The sequence below is a fragment of the Anolis carolinensis genome, chromosome 3 (assembly GCF_035594765.1).
Source record: "Anolis carolinensis isolate JA03-04 chromosome 3, rAnoCar3.1.pri, whole genome shotgun sequence".
Taxonomy (NCBI): Eukaryota; Metazoa; Chordata; class Lepidosauria; order Squamata; family Dactyloidae; genus Anolis; species Anolis carolinensis.
This window is the reverse complement of record NC_085843.1, coordinates 43167996-43193344: the sequence shown is the minus strand read 5'-3', so window position 1 is coordinate 43193344 and position 25349 is coordinate 43167996. Positions and strand designations below refer to the sequence as shown.

Here is a 25349-nt window from a genome sequence, read left to right as displayed (position 1 = left end):
ATTAGGAAATAGTAAACTGCATATGACAGCTTGAATATGGTAATAGTTTTACTATTGGACTATGATTCGGAAAGACCAGGGTTCAATTTCCACTCAGCCATGGAAACCTGCTGGATCATACTCTCAGCCTTGGAGAACGTCAATGGCAATTGTGCCAGAAATAATTGCATACATTTATTTAGACCAGGACAAAATTTGAACCAGGGACTTAAATAAGTACATCTTTTAATAACACCACTCAATCTCTGATGTTATGCTGTGCTATGATACTAGCTTTCCAAATGGGACCATGTGAAGTGTTACTCATTTGAACCTTCAAGGCCTCTGAGATTGCAATTTCACACTTCTGTAGCTCTTAGCCTTGGTACCATCTGTAAAAGAGGGACAAGATTCTCTTGCGAAGATAGGTATGTGGAATGTATATGTTTATAACTGAAAGTACTGGATGCATTGAAAATTCTGTATAAATATTCTTTTAAAGATACTGTGTAGGTGTTGGTAGATGAAACTCTCTAGGGACACTATAAAAAACATATCAAAAAGGTTGACATCCACTCTGCCTTTTGCAGATTACTACAAGGAAGACATTCCTAATATGGAAAAGTTGCTAACCATTGCAGATTAAAATAGGCACAGCCTCCATTCCCCAAGTGTGGGTGGTACTATATTGAGCATTTGCTGTTACAGTTGTTGCTAGTTCACATGTAAGCAAAAGTGCATGCTTTGATGCAACTAATCTTCCTTCCTGTTCACAAATTATAGCAAGTTTAGAAATGGTAATTTATTCATATGTAGAAAATGCTCCCAGGCTATAATTTTCTTTGCCATGTTAATTTAGAAATGATGCTTTATGGCCAAATGATAAACTCTTGGAAAATACGCACATTCTTCATTGCAGCAAACTAGTTGTTACCATTGTATGAGTGTAACCTAATGTCACTGGAGCTAAACATTTACTTTTCAGTTTATTTAGATCAGGCTCAATGTTTCTTTTCAAATTTTGCATTTCTCCTGTTTGTCGACTGGAAAAATACTCCCCTAACTCATAATCTTGGTATCTGTGATGCTAAAGCAAAAAGAGTGTGAGGTCAAAATTTCCATTACATCGCTAGACAGGAATCTGAAAGGAACAATGCCAAAATCATTTAAACAACGAATTTATAGGAAAAATGACTCAAGTCAACATTTGCAGTTCTGAAAAACAGAATTACTTGTATAAATCTGGTTTTACAGATTCCTTTCAGTATAAAGAATAGGGGTGAAACAGGGTGAATGCTTTTTTTGGTTGGTTGCATCCCTCCACATTTTCAAGAAGACTTAAAACATATTTATGTTCAGGGCACAGGAAAGGTGAACTTTTATTTTTCATGTTTTGCTTAAAAAGGAATACTTTAATTAGAGCACCATTATTGGGCTTGTGCATTCTTTCCCAGTCTTGTATAATGGGGGAAAATACAACTTAATACAAGCTATATTCACACTCTAATAGGTAAAGGAGTACTATGTCTTATTTAGATATTGCATATCACCTTAATCTGTTGGTGCAGTTTTCTTCCATATCTCTGGAGAGAAATTTTGGGTATTGAGAGACACAATACCAATATTCTTTCCCTTCCCATGAAAGAATGTTTTCTGTTCCCTTTCTCCTTCACATAGGAACATAGGAATGTGCTTTGTAGCAAGTCAAACTATGGGTCCATTTAGCCCAAAACTGTTGACTCTGACTTTCTCTTATTTACTTCTGTTTCAAGCCCCACTGACTGCTGGCTCTGTTCTTCATCTTGGAATATCTAAATCTTAGCAACTGGCTTGACTAATGATGCTGAAGAGGAACAAATTGTGGTTGAAGTGTCCTGTTTGTTATAGCATTTGTCTTCTTCAGCTAGCTCTGCAGAGAAAGCAGAAAACGAGCTGTGCTTTGGGCTCATTCTTGACTTTTAGACTATGTGGTGTTTTGAAGGCTTGTTTGAGGGCTTGTGTTTGTTGTTGGCAATGTGCTCTCCCTGATCACATAGACATGTGGGTCAAGAATAGGGCTTTGCAGACACATGTATCCACCGCCAAGACACTACACTTGGAAGGCCATCATATTCTGACAACAAGGGATCGCCTAATTACTGATCACATGGCTTCTTTTTAGTCACTGATTTGCATGTAGGCAGCGCTAATAGTCATCTGAAGCTCGGTCTTTGAGCATTATTACAGTATTATAATCATATCAATAACAATTGCAGTATTACAATCAGAGTAGTAAGAATTATTACAATCTGAAAAGGATGAAAAAACAAATGCAGGGATGGAGGTAAAAGGATATGTTGTTGTTTGCTGCAATATGTGTGCAATCTTTGCCTTCTTGCCAGGAAACCTCACTGATTACATTTCCAGGAAAAATAAAGTGGTGGATCTCTTGAAAGAGGTCAGTGCACTGTAGCTTCCTGTTGAGACTCTTTAACACATCAGAAAACTTGATGATTTCCTGGAGAAAACAAAAGGAGAATTTATCCTATAGAACCAACAAGAAGAATCATGAATCAAAATGAAGAGGCCTGTAACTCTAAGGGAGCATCCCGGAAACCAATTACTGTCAAGATGAGGCAGTGTACAAGAGATCTGGAACTGCTCCAGCTAAACAGTTGCCTTTTCCATCTTCCTGAACATGATGGTGATGAAGAGATACAAACAGGCAACCAGCAGCAAGAGACTGCATCCAGTGGAAGAAGTCAGCCTAACCACCAAATGCAGCAAAGAGAAAAGAAAGATGCTGGAGGTATATAGGGAATATGTGCCAGCTGAAGAAGATGAATCAGGAAATGTCCTGTGTTTCTAGTCTGTATCCAGGATACCACTGTCATATTGGTAAATGTCATCAAGAACAGAGAGCAGCACTCCTTTATTCTGTTCCATATGGGCACCAACCCATATGCAAATACACCTTTGAGTAGGTCACCTTGGATTATGAATCTCTGGGGAGGAAAGTAAAATAGAAACAGATGGTATTCTTGCTCATTCTACCAGTGAAGAAGGACAGAAAAATGCTGGAAGTGAAAGACTTCAAATGGTGCTGATAGGACAGGCTTGGTTTCTGGATTAATTGATTTCACTTCTTAGACGAAAGAGTACTGGTTACAGATGGACCACACCTTGTGAAGACCAGGAAGAATGTCTTTGTCAAAAGCATAGTGGTTCTGATCAAGAGGCCTTTGAACTAAAAATCCTTTGTGAGTTGAAGCTGATAACTTCAACATCTATTCAAATGCAAGCTCTAAACACAAGCATGTGGATTCTAGAAGAGAAGTTGAGGAAGAAAATGGAAGCCACTGCAAAATTTACGGTAAAATAAAATATGAGAACAAACAAAGCACTAGATGTCTGTGCATCATTGCACAGACTATGGAAAACAGACAAGATGAGCTTGAAGTCCTAGGTTTTTTTTGTGTCAGGAGTGACTTGAGAAACTGCAAGTCGCCTAGTGCACAAAGTTACATATGACTTTATAGGTGTAACAGAGACTTGATGTGATGGCTCACATGATTGTAATATAACAATTGAGAAATATAACCTGTTCAGAAAGAATAGGTTGGGAGGGGGGAGTAATGGGAGTAGCATTATATGTCACATTCACTTCTACACAAATCCATGTGAGCGATCAAACTGGACAAGTGGAGAGCATTTGGATAAAAATAAATGGAGCAAGACATTAAAAACAACATGGTGGTAGGTTACTACAGGCCACTAAACCAATATGAGATGGTAGATTATGCTTTTCTGAAATAAATATCAGAAATCTCCAGGAAGCAAGAAGTGATAGTTGTTGGGAACTTCAGTTATGGTGATTTCTGCTATGATAACTAGTTCTGCTAAGCATAGGTTCTCTGACAAATTTCTGTGTGTGCCCTGCAGATAATTTCCTCTTTCAAAATGTGGAGGAAGGAACAAGAGAATGAGAATTCCTGGACCTGATCCCAGCCAATAGGGAAGTGTTGGTCATTGAAGTCAAAGCACTTTAGGGGGTGGACTTAGCATGTCGTGGTAGATGTTGTGATTACTGGACACGCCAAAGAAGAGTATAGTTAAAACCATAAAAAGGAACTGCTAAAAGTACAATCACAAACAATTCCATGGAAGAAGAAACATTGAAAACATTTAAGCTGCATAGTAAACCTAGGGAGGAAATGAAAGAAAAAAGAGTCTGTAAAGAATGGAAGAAGGAGTGAATTACCAAGGAAGACTACAGATGTGTAGCCCAAGCTTGCAGAAATAGTTCAAAATGAGCTGGGACTGGCTCGGCCAGCAAGAAGGAACAAAAAAGCTTTTTCCTCAAAAATGTTCAAAGCAAATGGTGGGTTTGCTGCTCAGCAAGAATTGTAAAATACCAACAGATTACAATGAAAATATAATAGTTCAGTGCCTATATTGGTTGATTATTGTTTTATGCCTCAAAAAGAGGATTGTGAAGTCTTCTTAAGGAATCTCAGCTGCATTTCAAGATTGATAAGGAGTTAATCAGAATCACCTAGTTAACCTAAGGGCTAGATGAACTAAATCACAGAATATTGAAGGAACCTGCTGACATACATAATGATTTGCCATCATTTATGAGAAATCATAGAGAGCAAGTAAGATGCAAGAGGACTGGTATAGAGCAAATTGGGCAGAAATTAAGAAAATGAAATTCAACGAAGGTAAATGCAAAATTCTACATTTGGGTCATGAAAACCAAAGACCCTATTTACTCAAATCTAGTGCTCATTTTTTGGGGGGTAAATTACCTTCCCAAAGTTAGGATGCTCATTAAATTCACACAATATGACAATCTGTGTGTGTGTGTGTGTGTATTTTTTGTCCCCCCCCCGGTTATTGTGTATATTTTGTTATTGGTTTTGTTATTGTTCTTTGATGTTTCATATGTTATCATTGCTTTGTATTTGATTTTGCTGTAAGCCGCCCCGAGTCCCCTTCGGGGGAGATGGAGGCGAGATATAAATAAATGTATTATTATTATTATTATTATTATTATTATTATTATTATTATTATTATTATTATCTTAATGCTAAACCAAAGCAAAAGGGGAAGCTACTTCAGGGACATGTGGAGGTCCGATTTGAGGAATGTCATCTCTAATTTAATTGCTATGGCCTAGTGATATGTAAAAATAGTTTTCCCAGCTAACCATATTTTTTAAAAAAGACAAAAATCTAAATTTATTTTTTCTGATGTTGCTCTGAAAATAATCTCTTTGTCCAATTGTAGGAAAGTTGCCTAGGGCATCATTTCTAGAAGGTTATATGGTTTACATCTAAGTGTTTAGTTTCTTCTAATACAACAATCACAGAAACAATTGAGTGCATCAGTTTAAGACATATTTTAAGTCACATTTTACAAGTTAAGATAATTCCTCCACAAGGTTTTTTCCTGACATTAAGTCTAGTCAAGTTCGACTCTGGGGGTTGGTGCTCATCTCCAGTTCTAATGGGAGAGGGGGAGTTCCAGTGGTCAGGGTCCCTCCAGATTAAGGTTGGTGCTGTTGAACTCCAGGTCTGTTAATGGAAAAACAACAACCATCCAGGAATTAATCCTGGATGAGCGTGCAGACCTGGCGTACATAACGGAGACCTGGTTGGATGAGGCTGGGGGGGGGGGGGTTAATCTCTCCCAGCTTTGCCCTCCAGGCTACTCTGTGCAGTACCAACCAAGATCTGGAGGACGGGGAGGCAGGGTCACAGTGGTCTATAGAGATTCCATCTCCCTGATCAGGTGCCCCATCCCGCAGTCAACCATGTTTGAATGTGTCCACCTGAGGCTAGGTGACCGGTACAGAATAGGGATTCTGTTAGTGTACCGACCACCCCGCTGCACTACAGTCTCCCTACCTGAGCTAGCATGGGTGATTTCAGGCCTGGTGGTGGAGTCCCAACGGCTCATAGTGCTGGGGGACTACAACATCCACGCTGAGAACAACCTTTCTGGAGCAGCTCAGGACTTCATGGCCACCATGGCAACCATGGGGCTGCCCCAACAGGTATCTGGTCTGACCCACAGTGTTGGACACACATTGGATTTGGTTTTCTGCCAGGGATGGGAGGAAGGTGGGGGTGTGGAGGAGCTGACCATCACTCCGTTGCCATGGACCGACCAACACTTGATCAGGTTTAGGCTTACTGCACCCTCTAATCTCTGCAAGGGTGGAGGACCAATTAGAATGATCCGCCCCAGAAGCCTTATGGATCCGGATGGATTCCTGATGGCTCTTGGGGAGTTTCCCGCCAGCTCGGTTGGTGATCCTGTCAATGCTCTGGTCTCTCTCTGGAATAGGGAAATGACTAGGGCAGTAGACACAATTGCTCCAGAATGTCCCCTCTCGAATAGCTGAGATAAACCATCTCCTTGGTTCAACGAGGAGCTGGTAGCGATGAAGCGAAAGAAGAGGAGACTAGAGTGTGTGTGGCGTTCAAAGCCAAGCGAGTCAAACTGAACACAACTATGTGCCTCCCTGAGGACATATGCCGCAGCAATAGATGCCACAAAGAAATCTTTCTTTGCAGCTAATATTGCGTCCACAAGGTACTGTCCGGTGGAGCTCTTTTGAGTTGTCAGAGGTTTGTTAAATCCCGCCTCCCAAGACGGGATCCCCGACAACTCGACAGCCCGCTGTGAAGCATTTGCTCGGTTCTTTGCGGACAAAGTCGCTTTGATCCGTTCTGGCTTTGACACCATATTAATGGCAGTCTCAGAGGATGTAGCACGAGCACCTGCTTGACCCATTTTGATTGATTCTTTTCAATTGGTTCAGCCTGAGGATGTGGACAAGGTGCTTGGAGAGACAAGGGTTACCACATGCATCCTAGACCCCTGCCCATTCTGGCTGGTGAGAGAAGCCAGAGGGGGCTTGGCCGAGTGGGTGAAAGTAGAGGTGAATGCCTCCCTTTGGGAAGGCATATTTCCAGCGAGCCTTAAATTGGCTGTGATCAAATCACTGTTGAAAAAGCCATCACTGGACCCCATTCAATTGGACAGCTATCGGCCTATTTCCAATCTCCCCTTTTTGGGCAAGGTCGTAGAATGTGTGGTGGCCGCAGAACTCCAGGGATTCTTAGTTGACACTGATTATTTAGATCCGGCACAGTCTGGTTTCAGGCTGGGTCATGGTACCGAGACAACCATGTTCGCCTTAGTCGATGATCTACGCAAGGAGCTGGACAGGAGGAGTGTGTCCCTGCTGGTTCTGCTGGACCTCTCAGTGGCCTTCGATACCGTCAATCATGGTATCCTTCTGGGGCGCCTCGCAGAGATGGGAATCAGAGGTACTGCTTTGCAGTGGCGCCGGTCCTTCCTGGAGGGTCATTCCCAGATGGTGTCACTGGAGGACACCTGCTCGGCCCCACAACCATTGTCTTGTGGGGTCCCACAGGGTTTGGTACTGTCCCCCATGTTGTTTAACATCTACATGAAGCTGCTGGGAGAGATCATCTGGAGTTTCGGAGTGTTATCTGTATGCAGATGATGTCCAGCTCTGTCACTCCTTTCTACCTGTCACTAAGGAGGCTGTCCAGGTCCTGAACCAGTGCTTGGCCGCTGTGTCGGACTGGATAAGGGCGAACAAATTGAAATTGAATCCAGACAAGACAGAGGTCCTCGTGGTCAGTCGTAAGACCGAACAGGGTATAGGGTTACAGCCTGTGTTGGATGGGGTCACATTCCCCCTGAAGACGCAGGTTAGCAGCTTGGGAGTTCTCCTGGACTCATTGCTGGGCCTGGAACCCCAGGTTTCGGTGGTGGCCAGGGGAGCATTCGCACAATTAAAACTTGTGCACTAGCTGTGCCCATACCTTGGGAAGTCTGACTTGGCCATGGTGGTCCATGCTCTGGTTACATTCCAAATAGATTACTGCAACACGCTCTGTGTGGGGCTGCCTTTGAAGACTGTTCGGAAGCTTCAATTGGTCCAACGGGCGGCAGCCAGGTTGGTCACCGGAGTGGCGTACAGGGAGCATACTACTCCTGGCTGCCGATTAGCTACCGAGCACAATTTAAAGTGCTGGCTTTAGCCTACAAAGCCCTAAACGGTTCTGGCCCAGCTTACCTGTCCGAACATATCTCCCCCTATGAACCACCTCGTAGATTAAGATCATCTGGGGAGGCCCTGCTCTCAGTCCCACCTGCTTCGCAGGCGCAGCTGGTGGGGACGAGAGACAGGGCCTTCTCGATGGTGGCCTCTCGGCTGTGGAACTCCCTCCCCAGCGATGTAAGGTCAGCCCCCTCCCTTTTGGCTTTCAGAAGGAAAGTGAAGACCTGAGTCTGGGATCAAGCTTTTGGATAACTGTGCATTGCAAGAATAGATGTCTAAAATGTATAACGATCTTGGAATGGCTTTAGAACATGTTTGTTTGGTTGGCGTGATTTTTAACTGTTGTAATGTTCAAATTTTTATGTCTAATTTTTAAAAATATTTAATATTTTAAGCTTTGATTTTATATGTGTTTTGGGACATCGAATTGTGCGATGTGTAAGCCGCCTTGAGTCCCCTTCGGGGTGAGAAAGGTGGGGTATAAATGGGGCAAATAAATAAATAAAATAAGCCAAAAAGATGCCTCCTAGGTCACGTGGCTGGCATGACTGCATGGAGCGCTGTTACATTCCTGCTGGAGCAGTACCTATTGATCTACTCACATTTGCATGCTTTTGAACTGTTAGGTTGACAGAACTGTTAGGTTGACAGAAGCTTGGGCTAACAGCAGGAGCTCACCCTACTCCCCAGATTCGAACTACCAACTTTTTGGTCTGCAAGTTCAACAGCTCAGTGGTTTAACCTGCTGTGCCATCAGGGGCTCCTAATTTCTCCATGGCGTCTCCATATGATGTATTTTATGGTAGTGCTTCTTTCCTCCAGGAAATGATTTATACAGTAGAGTCTCACTTATCCAACATAAACAGGCCGGCAGAACGTTGGATAAGCGAATATGTTGGATAATAAGGAGGGATTAAGGAAAAGCCTATTACACATCAAATTAGGTTTCGATTTTACAAATTAAACACCAAAATATCATGTTTAACAACAAATTTGACAGAAAAAGTAGTTCAATATCCAGTAATGCTATGTTGTAATTACTGTATTTACGAATTTAGCACCAAAATATCACGATGTATTGAAAACATTGACTACAAAAATGTGTTGGATAATCCAGAACGTTGGATAAGCGGGTGTTGGATAAGTGAGACTCTATTGTATATAAAAAATTTTTGTTGAAATCACAGTTCATAATACAGTTGAGCAGAGTAAAGTAGAGAGAAGCAGGACATAAAAGTAATATTTCCTCCAGTTCTTTTTTATCCTTATTCCCAAGAAATTAGCCTTGGAAATCTCATCTAGATGAAATGACTGATAACTATTCATAGACTTGCTGCCTTGTTGCTTGTAGGGTATTGGCCATAGGGATAATATTCAAGGAATGGGCTACAGTCTTGTTGAATTCAAAAGGATTTGCGTTCAAGTAAGTGTATAAAGGATTGCAAATGTAATGTGTGGAATACAGTTGACATACTGCTTTTGAAGATAGGATTGAAATCTCTTGTCTTCAGACTACTCATTACACATTTCTCAGAAAGAGAGGAATCACAAATAGGCAGCCCTCCACATTTGCAAAAGTGGAAAAACTGTGACTAAAAATGCTATCTTATAATTTTATAATGTTTGCAAATTAAAGAACTGAAGAAATTATTGTTGATTTGGACCCCCATTCCCACACTCATAAATGTATAGTTAATCTCACTCATATAAATACAGTAGAGTCTCACTTATCCAACACTCGCTTATCCAACATTCTGGATTAGCCAAGCCATTTTTGTAGTCAATGTTTTCAATATATCATGATATTTTGGTGCTAAATTTGTAAATACAGTAATTACTACATAGCATTACTGCGTATTGAACTACTTTTTCTGTCAAATTTGTTGTATAACATGATGTTTTGGTGCTTAATTTGTAAAATCATAACTTAATTTGATGTTTAATGGGCTTTTCCTTAATCCCTCCTTATTATCCAACATATTCACTTATCCAACGTTCTGCCAGCCCGTTTATGTTGGATAAGTGAGACTCTACTGTACATATGTCTCTCATTTCCCATCTTTGGAAAATGGCCTGCTCCCTGCTTTACCTAAACTCTTTTAAAAATCTCCGTTGAGAATGTTGGGGGCTTTCAACAACTTGATTTCAGTACAGGAAAGGCACATGGCTATCATGTCCTTCTTTATCCTCTTCCCCCTCCCCCTCCCCCCTCTCCTAAAAAGACATTCAGTGTTGTAATTTTTCCTCATTGAGAGGGGACAACATAGTGTTAATACTGTACAATCCCCATATCCACTGGACTGGTACCCATTGTTTTATTTATCTACTTCTGTCAAAATTTGTCCTCTCTTGACATCTAGATCCTTCAGGGCAACTCAATGGTATGCTAGTCCTTCATTTTAATAGGTCTCACTGTTATCCGTACTTTCACACATCCATGCAAATTCTGGGAACTTCTCTCCCATGGATATGGGGAGTCGTACTTTATTAATTTTCCCAAACCTTTAGGGGATTTATTTTAAAGATGAATCAGCTAGCACTGTGTGCATTATTCCAAATGTGGCCACACCATAGATTTATAATTAGGTGTTAGTTTTTCCAGGATCTTGTCAAGAGCTCTTCAAATAGTCCATGAAATTCAGTATCCAATATAAACATACTAAGTTAGTCTATAGTAGGCTGGTTACACAATTGTTCTAATTATACTGGCATGTAAATGATACGTAGCAGTATGCTATGTATCATTGTGGCCTGTGAAACAACAACCGTGTTTTTGGACACATTCTAAGATAAGCCGCTTTGGTCCAAGAAGGCCTTATTAGAAAACAGTGCTCTGTCAAAAAACGGGAGTGGAGATCTGGCTGGAGCCAAGTTTGCTGTTTTCATATTCGTGAAAGGCATAGAGACAGTATGGTGATAAATGAAGTATTAATATAAAATCCTTGATAGATTGAGGCCTGTAAGAGCATTTGGAGCAGATCAGAGGGAAGGGCTTCGAGATTTGTCTCTTCAAGCATAACCTTATTTGAACAAATGTTTCTTCCCTCTCTTGCTGCATTCTTTATAAGCATTTTGTATTTTGAAAAATTAGATGAGAAACATAATCCTCAAATAAATCAAAGTGACTCCAGCATAAATGTTGATAAGAACAAGTTAGTATATATAACTTTAAAGGTCTATTATTTCTAAGTTGTGTGAACATATTGAGTCATCTTTTTGTTCATAATGGGATCTTTTTGTTTTTGTTTTGCATTTTTGGGTTTTGTTAAACCTTTTGATATTGTTTGTTATGAACAGTTGCTATGGCAGTGGGCTGAGAGTTTCCTACACATTACAATGTTAGACTTCACTGAAATCAGTATAAGTTTAGTTTTATAATGATACTTCCACATACAAATTGCTTGAAGTACTGTGATCTTTTAGTTAACTGTATAGTAAACTTCAGTAGCAGCTTTCTGTTTGGAGTAAGTAAAATATCAGGCCAAATCCTGACCAGTGCTTAGAAAAGTTGCTCTTTGGCCTACAGCTCTCATCCTGACCAGGATGTTGGGAGTTATAATTCAAAAAAAGTAACATTGCTAATGTCAATCATTTACAATAGTTGTTCTCAATAAGAAGTAGCTTTGTCTTAGGAATACCTAAAGTTGATACTTTTTAAACATTAACTACTTTGTGTTGTCGAAGGCTTTCATGGCCAGAATCACTGGGTTGTTGTGAGTTTTCCGGGATGTATGGCCATGTTTCAGAAGCATTCTCTCCTGACGTTTTGCCAACATCTATGGTATATATACCTCACAACCTCTGAGGATGCCTGCCATAGATGTGGACAAAATGTCAGGAGGCAATGCTTCTGGAACATGGCCATACAGCCCAGAAAACTCACAACAACCCATTAGCTTCTTTCTTTTCCTTTTTTTTCTTTTACGAAAAAGAGCAAATCAATATTGCGTATCATCAGTACTACTCCTGATATCACCTGATAACAGTGTTTATGGCTCCGTGGTGTAGGAAGTCTTATAGCCAAACTGAGGCAGATTTTAGGGTTAGCATAGGGAAGATCACAGTTCACCCCTTTCACTGCGATGAACACTTGAAGCGTGACAGTGGCCAATTGTTTCTCTGTGCCCCATTTTTTGGTTCAAAACTAACTGGAAATGAACATTGGAAGCAATTCTATTTCTGCCTTACACTATGGGTTTATTAGACAATTTTAACCTGATTTCTGGTAATTTTTGTAAATTGAGAAGTTCAGGGAGAATTGTGGGTCTAATGTTGCTCCAAGTAGTGTTGGCTGCATTGAATAGGTTTGTGTCCTATTTGGGGACATAAAGCAGGGTATTATTATTATTATTATTATTATTATTAATATGAAGGAGAAGAAGACGTGGATTGGGAGTCATTTTGTTTATAAAGGAGGATAATCTGGAGATTTGTGGGGCTAAGGCAGGGATTGGGAGTTGTGTATAACTCATGGACTTGAATAACACACTTTTTATCATGCCAGAAGCGAATTCAGAACATACTGCAAGTAGCTTCTGGTGTGAGAGATTCGGCCGTCTACAAAGACGTTGCCCAGGGGACTCTCGATGTGTTACCATCCTGTGGGAAGCTGGGGCTGACGGACAGGAGTTCACCCCATCTTGCGGATTCAAACTGCCAGCCTTTAGGTCAGCAGTTCAGGCAGCACAAGGGTTTAATCCATTGCGCCAATGCGGCTCCCTAACACACCTGCTGATTTCTGCCATGACAGTATCTTCTGAGTATCTTTGCTTCCAGTTGGAATGTGCAGGACTTCTGTACACATACAGATAATAATAATAATAATAATAATAATAATAATAATAATAATACTTTATTTATATCCCGCCACCATCTCCCCAACGGGGACTCGGGGCGGCTTACATGGGGCCATGCCCAAAACAATACAATGTAAACAGCATATTAAAAAAAACAGCACAGCACAGTACAATAAGCAATACAGTAAATAATATCCATTACAAAATAAAACAAGGAGACAATGAAAACAAGGGCAGACCACATGAACATTAAGTTAAAACTCGGGGTGAGAAAGACATAAAAAATAAAAACCACAGCGAACAGGGTCATAAGAGAGTGGGGTATTCTGGAGGATAGATATTAGAGGGAGCAACGGAAAAGAAATATAAAATGGTTACTCTCCAAAAGCACAGCGAAAGAGCCATGTTTTCAAGTCTTTCTTGAAGGCTGCTAGTGTGGGGGCTTGCCTAATCTCAGCGGGCAGAGAATTCCACAATCGGGGGGCCACAGCAGAAAAGGCCCTCTCCCTTGTTCCCACAAGGCGGGTCTGGGATATCGGGAGTGGGGACAGGAAGGCTTCCCCTGATGAACGAAGGGATCATGTAGGCTTGTGATAAGAGATACGGTCACGAAGGTAGGTGGGTCCCAAACCGTTTAGGGCTTTATATGTGATGGTATACACCTTGAATTGGGACCGGAAAATAAAAGGCAGCCAGTGGAGCTCCTTGAACAGGGGAGTAGATCTCTCCCTGTAACTCGCCCCTGTAATTAACCTGGCAGCCGAGCACTGGACCAATTGTAGTTTCCGGGCCGTCTTCAAGGGAAGCCCCACGTAGAGCGCATTACAGTAGGCCAGCCTAGAGGTAACTAAGGCATGCACCACCGTGGTCAAGTCAGACTTCACGAGGTATGGTCGCAGTTGGCGCACAAGCTTGAGTTGTGCAAAGGCCCTCCCGGCCACCGCCGACACCTGCGCCTCAAGCGTCAGCGCTGAGTCCAGGAGGACCCCCAAACTGCGGACCTGTGATTTCAGGGGGAGTGCAACCCCGTCCAGCACAGGCTGCCACCCAATGCCCCGATCAGACGAGCAACTGACCAGGAGGGCCTCTGTCTTGTCAGGATTGATCCTCAGTTTGTTCCTCCTCATCCAGTCCGCCACTGGTTCATCATCCGAGGGGCTTCCTTGGAGTCAGATGGAAACGAGTAGTGGATTTGTGTGTCATCTGCGTAGAGATGACAACGCCCTCCAAAACTCCGGATGACCTCTCCCAGCGGTTTCATGTAGATGTTGAATAGCATGGGGGATAGGATAGACCCTTGCGGGACCTCACAGGTCAATGGCCAGGGGTCTGAGCAGGTGTCCCCCAGCTTCACCATCTGGGAACGGCCCTCCAGGAAGGACTGGAGCCACAGCAGAACCGTGCCACCAAGCCCCATCCCAGATGTGTGTGTGTGAAGCTCCTTTACATAGTACAGTGGAGAAGCATAGTATTTCAATCAGTATAAAGTTGAGGCTAGTCCTCTTCCCTACCCCATTTTATCTTGTAGTGTGTAAAGGTTTTGTGTGGACCTATAATATGGAGCACTGCAGGCAAAATCTTAAAATGAGAAGAAGAGTATTCACTCTCTGAACTGCACAGAGATGGACAGTCTGGATCTTTGACATTTGAACAGAAGAAATGTCAACAGGACAGAAGCAAGACATGAAGTCAACTAAGGTGAACATGATGACACAAGTGGAGGGTTTCTTAAAGGTTCGATAATGAGTGCTAGTTAAGAAAGAAAATGCATACCCTCCAATATTTTACAGATGAAACCTGGGCCATGTGTGGCCAAGATGGAACAAGTTGTTCTTGAGGAAGAACAGACAAGCTTAGGAGAAACTGTAATAGTTTGCTTTTGACTGAGCTTACTTGGAAGAACAAGACTTCACCCCATTCATTCCTCTCCTGCATACTGAGTTGAGTGCAAATTTTTGTGAGCTCAGTTTGCAACAATGGAATTAAGCTGAGGTCAATGGGGAAAAGTGGGAGGAATAAAGGGAAACTGGGGACATTTAAAAATCAACTGAAAAATTAATTCGGGTTGTCTCTGTCAAATTGGGGTGGTTGGAGGGTTTGAAAGTAACATCAGACATGATGTAAAGTGTCTCCAGACAGATGCACAAGTAAATTCACAGAGATGAAATACTTTAACTAAAAGTATTCATGTTTTAGGACAAAAGGCACTGATTGAAATCTTGAATTTAAGCTGTATACAGAGATTATCTAGTTTTATATTATTAGAATGCCTTCACAGCTAGAGTGTCACACCTGAAGATTAGAGATTGAACTATGAACTACATGACATTTGTTGGTACATTTAAAATTTGTTATTGGCTGTTTATTTATACAGGTTGCAGTGTTCTCAATAGAAGCCATGTCCAGTGTCCCTAGATACTTAGGAACATGCCATAGCTATAATTATTGCAGAAATGACTTTATTGCTGGTTTTGTTTTTCTTGGTGATGATCCATTTCCTTTTGAGCTGAAGTCTTATCCACTTATGGATGAAATCATTGCCTTGTAAAAACAATACACAATTAATGACCATCTACTTTTATGACTTCCAAAATGTAATCTGTCACCATTTATTTTAATTAAAGAATTGGTTGAAGGGTCAAGTGGTATATTGACATTGTTTCCCATGCAGAGGACAAAGCAGTTTTTCTACAAACAAACCTTTCCAGGAAAGTAGTACAATGAGTGATGTTTCTGTTAGCCATCTTTTTCAGTGAGGCTCTTTTTCCCCATTTACGATTCCTACCATGTGGAACTTTTCTTCTTGAATTTCTCTTTATATGTTTAGGTTTTTTAAAAAAAAACTGCAAAAGATTAAGTTTGATGTGGAAAATGTACTATTTTGGGGGGAAAAACCACAGTTTAGGGGAAATACATTCTTGATTAGTCATTAAGGCAACCATGGGGTCCTGTGGTTTAAAATAGATTATTTCCGGAAAGAAGCATTTTTGTCCTTGGCCTTTAGATGTGTTTACAAGCATTGTACAGTCATTTTTCATTCATATTGATTTTCCACAACATTATTTTACTGGTATAGTGTCAACAAAGAGCTATGGCTTTTGTAAATTCCTGACCTATCTTCTTATCTTCCTGTCCTATCAACACTTTTTATTACTTAAGGATATGGTGTTAATCTGATATGGAGTAAATTAGCTTCTTCTTCTTCTTTTTTTTTTACTATATTGCAAAATTCTTTTTGGTGTGTTTGCAGGAGATGCTGAGATGTTAAGCTTTGTATTTACCTCATGGTGCTGTTTTAGTTTAGTTGCTGAACTTTAGCAGCCATTTTCCTCCTCTATGTGAGTTGGGTCATACATAATTCTAAACCGTGATTTTTAATAATATGTGTTGCAGTGCAAATGAGCTCAAACTGAGCTGTCGGATTGCCTTCTTCTTCTACACTTTCCATTGTTCATCACCCTGCATGGCAAAGAGAAGGGCATTGATAGAGTTTAGTTCCAGCTTCCACAAAAACTGGTTTATAGTAAGCTACAAACCAGAGAACCATACTGATGTAGTGGTTGGACAGATGAACTAGATTTCTGAGAGACCAGGATTCGAATCCCCACTCAGCCATAGAAGCCAACTGTGTGACTCCTTGCTGCTCATGGATGGAGAATTGTAGCCTAAAAGGAAACTTTTGGGGGCATCCATGCCAAAATTTTTCAATAATATGATTTGATTATATTTAATCTGTCTTACTCTTTGGTGATTTATTTGAAGTCAGCATAGTGTAGTGTTCCGACTGTTGGGCTAGAACTCCATTAGGCTACAGTTTGAGATTCTGCTTAGCTTGGAAGCCCACTGGGTAACCTTGAGCAAGTCAGATCTTCCAGTCCAAGAGGGAGGCAATAACAAACTAACTCTAAATAAATCTTGTTCAGAAAATCCTATCATAGGGTTGTCATAAAGTCTACTTTAAGGTATACGACAACAATAAAACAGACCAGAGATAGGAGGATTAAAACATGGAGGACTAAGCCCACGAGCAGCATGTGCACCAACAAAACCAAAGTATTTCTGAGACTCCTTTCATTTGCTGCCTCCACCGATACAGAAATAATTTGGTGCTGGTAGGAAATAAACCTTTTCCTTTTCTAAGGGACACACTATTAATCTCTGGAGTTCTATATAAAAGAGACTTCCTACTGCAGGAAGCCCGCCATAGTGACATTCCCACTGCATTGAGAGAATCAAGGGCACTTCCCTAACACCAGAAAGATGCACACATCAGTTTTAAAACAAAGTGTACTCAGATTCTAAACAAACCAACTTGAAACCATGGGCAACTTGAGTTAATTTTTAATAATGATCTCTGATAAAGTTGGAATAAAGAGATAGTTGTAATAGAAAATTAAATAGGCTAGAATGTCAATGCAAGTCTATTATTTTGTTCAGGCTTGTTCATGTTGCACTAAACAATGATTTAACATTTTGTACACAGTGTCCCTAAGAGTTATTTCAGCCTCTTCTTTGTATCTTAATATCTTTTCTTTTGATCTGCTTGTCCTCCAGCATGAAACCAGGGAAAAGCAACCAAGTTTGTTGTATATTTGTGCTATCTGCGTGGTTGTTTACTTGATTAATAGATAGTTATTGTAACCCAGTTTGAGAAACATACTCTTAGGGGAACCATGCTCTAACCCAGGCATGAGTAAACTTTGGCCCTCCGTGTTTTTTAAATTATAACTCTCAGAAATCCCAGCCAGCTTACCAGCTATTAGTAATTGCGAGACACCTGGTCTAAGACACCTGGAGGGCCAAAGTTTGCCCATGCCTGCTCTAGTCTAAGTCTAATTGCTAGTTCCAGCTAGAATAAAAAAATCAGTTGCTGAACGCTAATCAGCTTTATGTAAATCTCACTGATTTGGCCAGGTCTGCAGAAATTTAGGTTTGTAATTGATTTTAGACCACTGACTCTACTTAAGAAGGTTGACTGTATATAATTGCATGTAGACACATAAAGTTTTCTGACAGAAGAAGAAGTAGTAAGAAAATGTATAGAGCAGGCCTGCACAACCAGGTGTTTGGAACTCTAACTCCCAGAAGCCCTAGCCAATTTGTGCTAGTTAGTTAGTTAGCTAGGAATTCTGGGAGATAAACTCCAAAATACCTGGAGGACCATGGGTTTTGCAGGCCTTGTGTAGAGGATTAAGGGGGTCAAAAAAGCATAACGAGTACCAAAGCTGGCATTTTGCATATTACTTTCCAGCAATAATAGGAATATGAGGCTCGCCATTTACCCTTCCCAGGAGAAAGAACCCTGCTTTCCAAAGAACCAGGCTTTTGATTTCTGTTATTGATGTTTTTAAAAGATGTTTTTCAGATGTTTTTAAAATGTTTTTAAATTGTTAGATTTTAGCCTGTTCTTGTAAGCTGCCCCGAGCCCTAGGGGAGTGGCGGCATATAAGTTTGAATAATAAATAAATAAATAAATAAATAAATGTAACAGAAGTGGACCTAGGCATTCCATTGTTTTGCTCTACAAGATGCTTAAAGACCCTTGAGTCGGTTTTGCAGTTGGAATGACATCAGTAATACAATAATAGTGCCAACTTTTTGTTTGTTTTGTTTGGAATAACACTGTGTGACTAGCCCAGGTATGAAGCTCCGCCTAATGGCTTAAAAGTGAGTTTGGAGGGTATAATGAAAATGTTATTCGGTTGTAAAACTCTCTTAATCCTCCCTATTTTTTAAAAGAAAGCCAGCAAATTAAAGAGATTGAGCTGCCATCACACATTTTAAGTTAAACTTGTCAACATATTCTGACCAGATTTTGTGGTTAAGTGTAAGCCTATGATACTATAATTAAGTTTGGTATTTTTAACAATTATTGCTCATTAAACTGCATAAGATTTGACATGATATACTAAGTTAATACTTTAAACATGTTTTCAGACAATAGTTTAAATGTGTCTAATTTGAGCTAGCAAGAAAAAATAACAGAAAACATTATCTTGTTGAAATGAAACTTAATATTATGATGTTGCCTAGAAATCTACTAATTAATGTGTAATAGCAATAGTTTAGTCTAAAGAACTTTTTTAAAAGTCCAAATTGACCTTCCTGTGACTGCATTTTATTTATTTGAAACATTTCAGTTGTAAATTAGAAAATATATTTTCCATCTGTTTCCCCCCTATGAAAATGTATCTTCAAAGCCTACCTTTGAACAAAATATTTTTAGCCTTCATTGCAACTGAAAGGTAGTGTGGATTGAGTGTGACCTCTCAAAGTTTGTCAGACAGTAACCCTAGTAAATATAGTCAATACTGACTCATGCTGGAGTTACAAACATTTAGGTAGCTCCCATTTCCAATCATAATGTCCTTATCCTCAAATAAAATTAAGTACAGTAGAGTCTCACTAATCCAAGCCATTTTTATAGTCAATGTTTTCAATATATCGTGATATTTTGGTGCCAAATTCGTAAATACAGTAATTACAACATAACATTACTGCGTATTGAACTACTTTTTCTGTCAAATTTGTTGTATAACATGATGTTTTGGTGCTTAATTTGTAAAATCATACCCTAATTTGATGTTTAATAGGCTTTTCCTTAATCCCTCCTTATTATCCAAGATATTCGCTTATCCAAGCTTCTGCCGGCCCGTTTAGCTTGGATAAGTGAGACTCTACTGTATGCGTAACTTCATTTGTACAAGCAGTCCCCAAGTTGCGAACAAGATAGGTTCTGTAGGTTTGTTCATAAGCTGAATTTGTTTGTAAGTTGGAACAGGTACATTTTTAAGTGTAACTCTATCTATGTTTGGATAGTATAGGGAGAGATTAACACCCCTATGGTGTTTTTTCTGTGTGTGCCCCTGTTCAGGAGGTTTCACCTCACTTTCTGTCCCTGTGAGAATTGGGTTTTCAAAAATTTGGCTTGTTGTGGGAACAAGGATTGGTGATAAAGTTTCAATGGAGACCCCCTTTACCCATGATAACTCTTTCAGGAGTGAACTTCCCCTCCGAAGGGTAGATTTCTTTCACTTCCTGTTGTCTCACCCCTGTTCTTAACTATGAGTTGTTTGTAAGTCGGATGCTTGTAACTCGGGGACTGGCTGTATATATACACACCATTTTCTTGCTTTCTCTCTGTGCTTCCTCCTTGTACTATAACATGAATTTACATAAATTCTTGGGCATCTGACTTTGGATTTTGTTATTTCTCCAAACTGTCATGAACATTATTGGTTCCACATTTAAAACAAACAAATGAACAACTCAAAACAATAGTCATAGGCTATTACATTCAAAATAAGATAATCTCTCATGACACCTCCTGGAGATTTTCATTTTGCCAATTGAAGTTGGTTTTATTAATTCTATATTGACAATATGTTGTAAAGGCACTTGGCTCAGCATTGCCAACTCCAAACCTTTCAGAACAAGTCTTGGAGAGCTATTTGGCAGCATCAACCAAATTGATGGGTTTTATTAAGGTTTCTACTGCGTCACTTTAGATGTTGCAAAACCCCACCATATTTGGCTATGAGCTGAATGAGAATGCAGAATACACCCCCCCCCCCCCCAAGAATTTCAGCATTGAAAGTAAAACGTGGGATCTGGTAAGAAAAGAAGTACAGCTGCATTCTGATTCTAAATTTAAATATTTATGTTAGGGTTTATGTATGGTGGTAAAACTTTATGGCAAACTAAATGAGGATCTATCCACGTGAATGAGCAAGCTGACAGTAGTTAAATGTCTTTAGATAGATAGAGGCCAGTTCTGCTGCAATACAAAAAGATCAGAGCTTGCAGTGATGGCCATAGTGCCTTTCAGTCTCTAATGTGAGAATGGTCGAGAATGGTTGGACTGGATTTGTATTTGCTGTGCTCAAAGGGAAACTTCTCAAGTATGGAGAATGGGCACACTAGGATCCTTCAGATATTATGGAAATACAAGTATTTTTATGGACTAATAGTGTGTCTGTCTATTCTGACTTAACTTTTCGTCTACAAGGAGGGAGCCAGGCAAACCAAGCCAGGATGGGAATATCCAGAAGCCTCGCCTCCCTTTAAGCTTTTGCCGAAAGAGAAATACAAATCCATGTTCTAGGTCCAAAGAATTACTGTGAATGTGTTAAAAAGAACAAACTGCAGGTCTATCTATTGGATAATTATATTGACAAGGACAAACTTGCTTCGGTCACAAAAAGACGTGAGAAAGAATTCAAGGATTATCAGAGAAGATATTCTTATCAGAAAAAGGATGTCCTTGTTGCTCAGCCAAACATCCCTTTAAGCTACTCCATTCAAGGAGCTGAAGTGATGCCTTTGCACACCATTATAATCCCAGGGCTTAGTTTCCATGGAGAAAGGTGACCGTAGAGGCATCCATTGGTACTTTAGACACATTTGCCGATGTTCCCCAAGACATAATGAATGGGCGAGGGAAGAAAAAACTGACAATCTCTACTGCTCATGTGGACCTGCTAAACCACATCTTGAAGCATGCCACGTATACTAGTACAGAGTACTTACTTGATGCAGTGGACTTTGTGAACTTTACAACGGGGGATCACCATGTTAGGTTTCCTGTGACTATCCAGCAGCCATACATGCCAAAGCTGTTTGATCCAAGGCCAAATAACAATGTCTCTAATTTAGTGACCATCACAACTAAGACTTTCTTCTGTTATCACAAACTGCGGATTCTGATCAATAGCATCAGGAAATTTTATCCAGATACAACTATCATTGTGGCAGATGACAGTGAACATCCCAAGAAGATTGAAGAACCTAATGTTGAACATTTTATCATGCCATTTGCAAAGGGTTGGTTTGCAGGAAGAAATCTTGCCATCTCTCAGGTCACAACAAAATACTACATTTGGGTGGATGATGACTTCCTGTTCACAGAAAAAAACAAGATTGAGGAATTTGTTGCTGTGTTGGAGAACACCAACTTGGATGTGGTTGGTGGTTCTGTTCAAGGAAATGATTACAGTTCCCAGTCATTTATGAGGAAGGAGAAGACAGCAGCTGTGTACACCTCAGATTTGGCTCTTTTCACACCTTAGAAGGCTTTTCTCATTGCGTGGTCGCCAGTGGCGTGGTCAACTTCTTCCTTGCTCGTACAGAGGAGAGCAGATGCATTGGGTTTGATCCAAAGCTGCTGAGGGTGGCTCATTCAGAATATTTTGTAGATGGACTAGAGCATTTACGGGTCAATTCCTGCAGTCATGTGAGTGTGGGTCACTAGCCTATGATACTGCAAAGGATTTGGAGGAATGTATTGCTGAACACATATATAGTAAATTCCGGGCCAACACACAGACACAGATCCAGTTTAAACTGGCTTTACAGTTCTTTAAGAACAGGATAAAATGCTTCTCACATGGATGACTGCTCTCTTTCAGGGTCACTCTCCATATCCTGCCAGTCTTGGACTGGACTCAAGAGGCTGTGATTTGGTTTTGCAGCCACAGGTTGGCCATGGAATTATAAAACCACTGAATTAAAAAGGAAGTTCTGTTTACAGCTCACTTTTAAGGTACTATTGAGAAAGTTAGGGGAAGGATTTCCACTTGTGTCTTCCGCCAAAATAATAGGCTTTGCAAATCTTGGTACAGTATGTCGTAAACTATCGCATGCTTTTAGTGCATTTAGCTTAATTTGTATGAATCTATGTGTTATGTTTATTTATGTTCAATGTTCGGTTATTTTTCGATTAATTTTACAAGTTATATTGAGATGTTTTACCTATCATTTTGATTTGATTTCCTGTTTACTGTTTCTGGCATTGAATGTTTGCCACTTCTGTTACTCATTGGAAACTACCCTGAGATAGGGTGGGTTATAAATAAAGCATTATTATAGTCAAATCTAGAATCTGCCAGCTTTTATGTTAATAGGGCTTTCTCAATTTTGTTAGGTATTGCTACAACTTCTAAGTGTTGGTAAATCTCTTGAAATTTCAGTTTGACATACACTTGGGTGACTGTCCAACCTTCTTAAAAACATCCTCACTCTTATTTGTGGTTTTAAAGATGGAATAGATTCTGTTGCATTTTATCACACTCTTGCCTTCTTTGCCTGCAACCTCTGCCTGCTCCTTTCTTTGGATCAAGTATCCGATTCCAAGTTGGATGTGAAACTAGCTCTTTCTCATTACGGATCTGTTGAGTTCTTTGGGTTTGATTCCTGGCTCACTTTAGCTCTGATTTTTAACACTTATTTCTAGAACCATTTGGGGAAGGGGAAGCTTTGATACTCAAGCTGTTAAGGACTACAATTCCCACAGTACCTTACAATTAGCTATGTAATGGCTGGGGCTTCCACCTGTTGATGTTCCCAGATGTCAAGAAGGTCAAAGATTTTCCACTTTTGATTTAGGTCTTAATTCTCTCTAGATCTTGGAAGCAATAAATTTAGAGGTGAGTCTGGACTTTGTGATACTTAGAGTAGACTGATTGAAAACAATGAAGTAAATCCAAATGCCAGTCACAAGTAGAGGACACTGGTTGAAAACATTCCTGAATGGCTAGTCAACACTTATGAAAACTGTATTGTATTGGTAGATCTCCTCTAGTTGGAGCTAGTCATCTGATTTAAATGAATGAGACTTAATTTAGTCAATGTCTAACTTAGGTCCCACTAATTTCAATGTATTTCCCTTGAGTATGACTAATTTGGATCTAACATTCTGTCATTCTCATGATGGTTCTTCTATGTTTTACACTGCCATGATACCTGTGGTCAGTGAAGGAGCACGTATTTCTAATAATATGATTTTAAATGTTGACCTCACACAACCTTTTATTTAGCAAAACAATCCAAATTGCCCAACTGACCACATTACTAAGTAACTGAGAATGAGCCATAATTCTTGTGAAGTGTCAGTTCATGTCTTAGATGGTGCGGGGGTGGGAAATAACAGCTTGCTGAAGGCCACCCAGTGAGTCTTTGGCTGGGTTAAGATTGGGATTGGGAACATTCAGCTCAAAGCAGTTCTTCCTACCTCCACCCATCACCTTCCAATTTTCTTTCAACAACTTTCCATGTATTTCTGTTTTGGTATTTACTATAGAACACAGTCTACAAAACAATAGCATTTCTTTTCAAGATGGATCTAGAGGGTTGTCTCAATGAACATGCAAGATGTCAGATAATGTATTATGCAGTAATCTCTCTTAAACAGAAGTTGAACATTAGATCCTGTGGAAAATTGGGTTGACACTTCAAAGAGTAAGAATGAAGTGGCTAGAAAGGAAATGTTCAGAAAGAGTTTAATTTCCCAGCCATTAGAGGATGTCAGAGAGGGTTAGAGTTACAACCCAGTCTCGGTCTTTCTCACTTCATCACAGATCAAATTTCCCTGTTTTGACCTGTTCAGAGATCTTGATGATGCCCTTAGCACAATACCAACCTAGGATGAGGAGGAAGGGGTTTTGTAATGTGGAGCACATATTTTGCAAGGAAGCCTCCAGTTTACTAGTCCAGCAAGCACTAAGACCTGTTAATAAACATTGCATATGACAAGATCCGCCCATTTCCAACACTGAAGGTCAATACTGACACTGTTGTATTTCTGTAGAATGAAGACAATAATGTTGTTAATACTTTAAATGTGCCATTTCATCTTTATAACTACAATGTTTGTCAGGGAGACTCAATGGCGTCATCTGGCTATCAGCAGAATCAAAATTGTTTTCCTTGAATACTCCGGGAGTTATGTTATGATAGACATTCCTTAGTTTGTTTGAATAACACTTTGTTGAACAATATTTTGCAGTCTGAACTCCCAGCACTTGTTTCTGTGGCTAAACAAAGCTATTTTTAGTGAGTGGCTCCATGGACACAGAAGAAGAATGCTGATTGTCCAGAGGGGTAAAAGAGCCCCACTATTGAATGGTATGTTACTTTCATCTTGCCTGCACAAGGATCTAATTTCACAGTTTTCAATGGTCACAAGAAGCTAGAATTTGCTTTTTAGCTTCTTCTCCATTTATCCCAAGGCATTTCTTTTTAAAGAAGTTCATTCCTTTTGCTCTTTCTCCCCGTTAATGTTATGAGTGAGCTTTATGCACATTACAGTACAGTTCCCGGGTGTCGTGTTTCCAGTGAAATATCCCATACTTGGTAGTTTACTTCAGCTTCATAGTGGGTCAATATGGGATGCTCCAAATCCTGTATTTTTTTAGAAGAAGGTGTACCAGCTACATCCACAATAGTTGGATCCCAGTCTAAGGCCATTTGCTATGTACCAAATACGCCATGGTTCATCTGTTGTAAATATGGCTTACAACCTCTTTTAGAAAGAGCAGATGTCAGCTGTGCTCACAGTGGACTGCCCTGGAATATTTAGTGTGTAGCAAATTAGTCTCAGACATGATCTGTATATTGCAAGTGTGGCTTCTACCTATTTTTCCTACTTTCACCTCTACAGTGACTAGCAGACCTTTGTAAAACCCATCTCAAATTATGTGTGCACTGGGCT

At 40.1% G+C, this 25349-nt stretch overlaps 3 protein-coding genes across 5 annotated transcripts in view; 2 read left to right on the top strand and 1 right to left on the bottom strand.

The window, feature by feature from the left end:
• cmss1 (cms1 ribosomal small subunit homolog) overlaps positions 1–25349 on the top strand; it is a 285389-nt gene that overhangs the window by 182749 nt on the left and 77291 nt on the right. The gene's annotated exons all lie outside the window — the stretch shown is intronic.
• filip1l (filamin A interacting protein 1 like) overlaps positions 1–25349 on the bottom strand; it is a 250830-nt gene that overhangs the window by 178587 nt on the left and 46894 nt on the right. The window lies entirely within an intron of this gene.
• LOC134297385 (beta-1,4 N-acetylgalactosaminyltransferase 2-like) lies at positions 21099–22074 on the top strand. The gene has a single exon (XM_062974808.1). It carries the CDS (start codon positions 21289–21291, stop codon positions 21928–21930), a length of 642 nt encoding a protein of 213 aa, XP_062830878.1. The 5' UTR covers positions 21099–21288; the 3' UTR covers positions 21931–22074.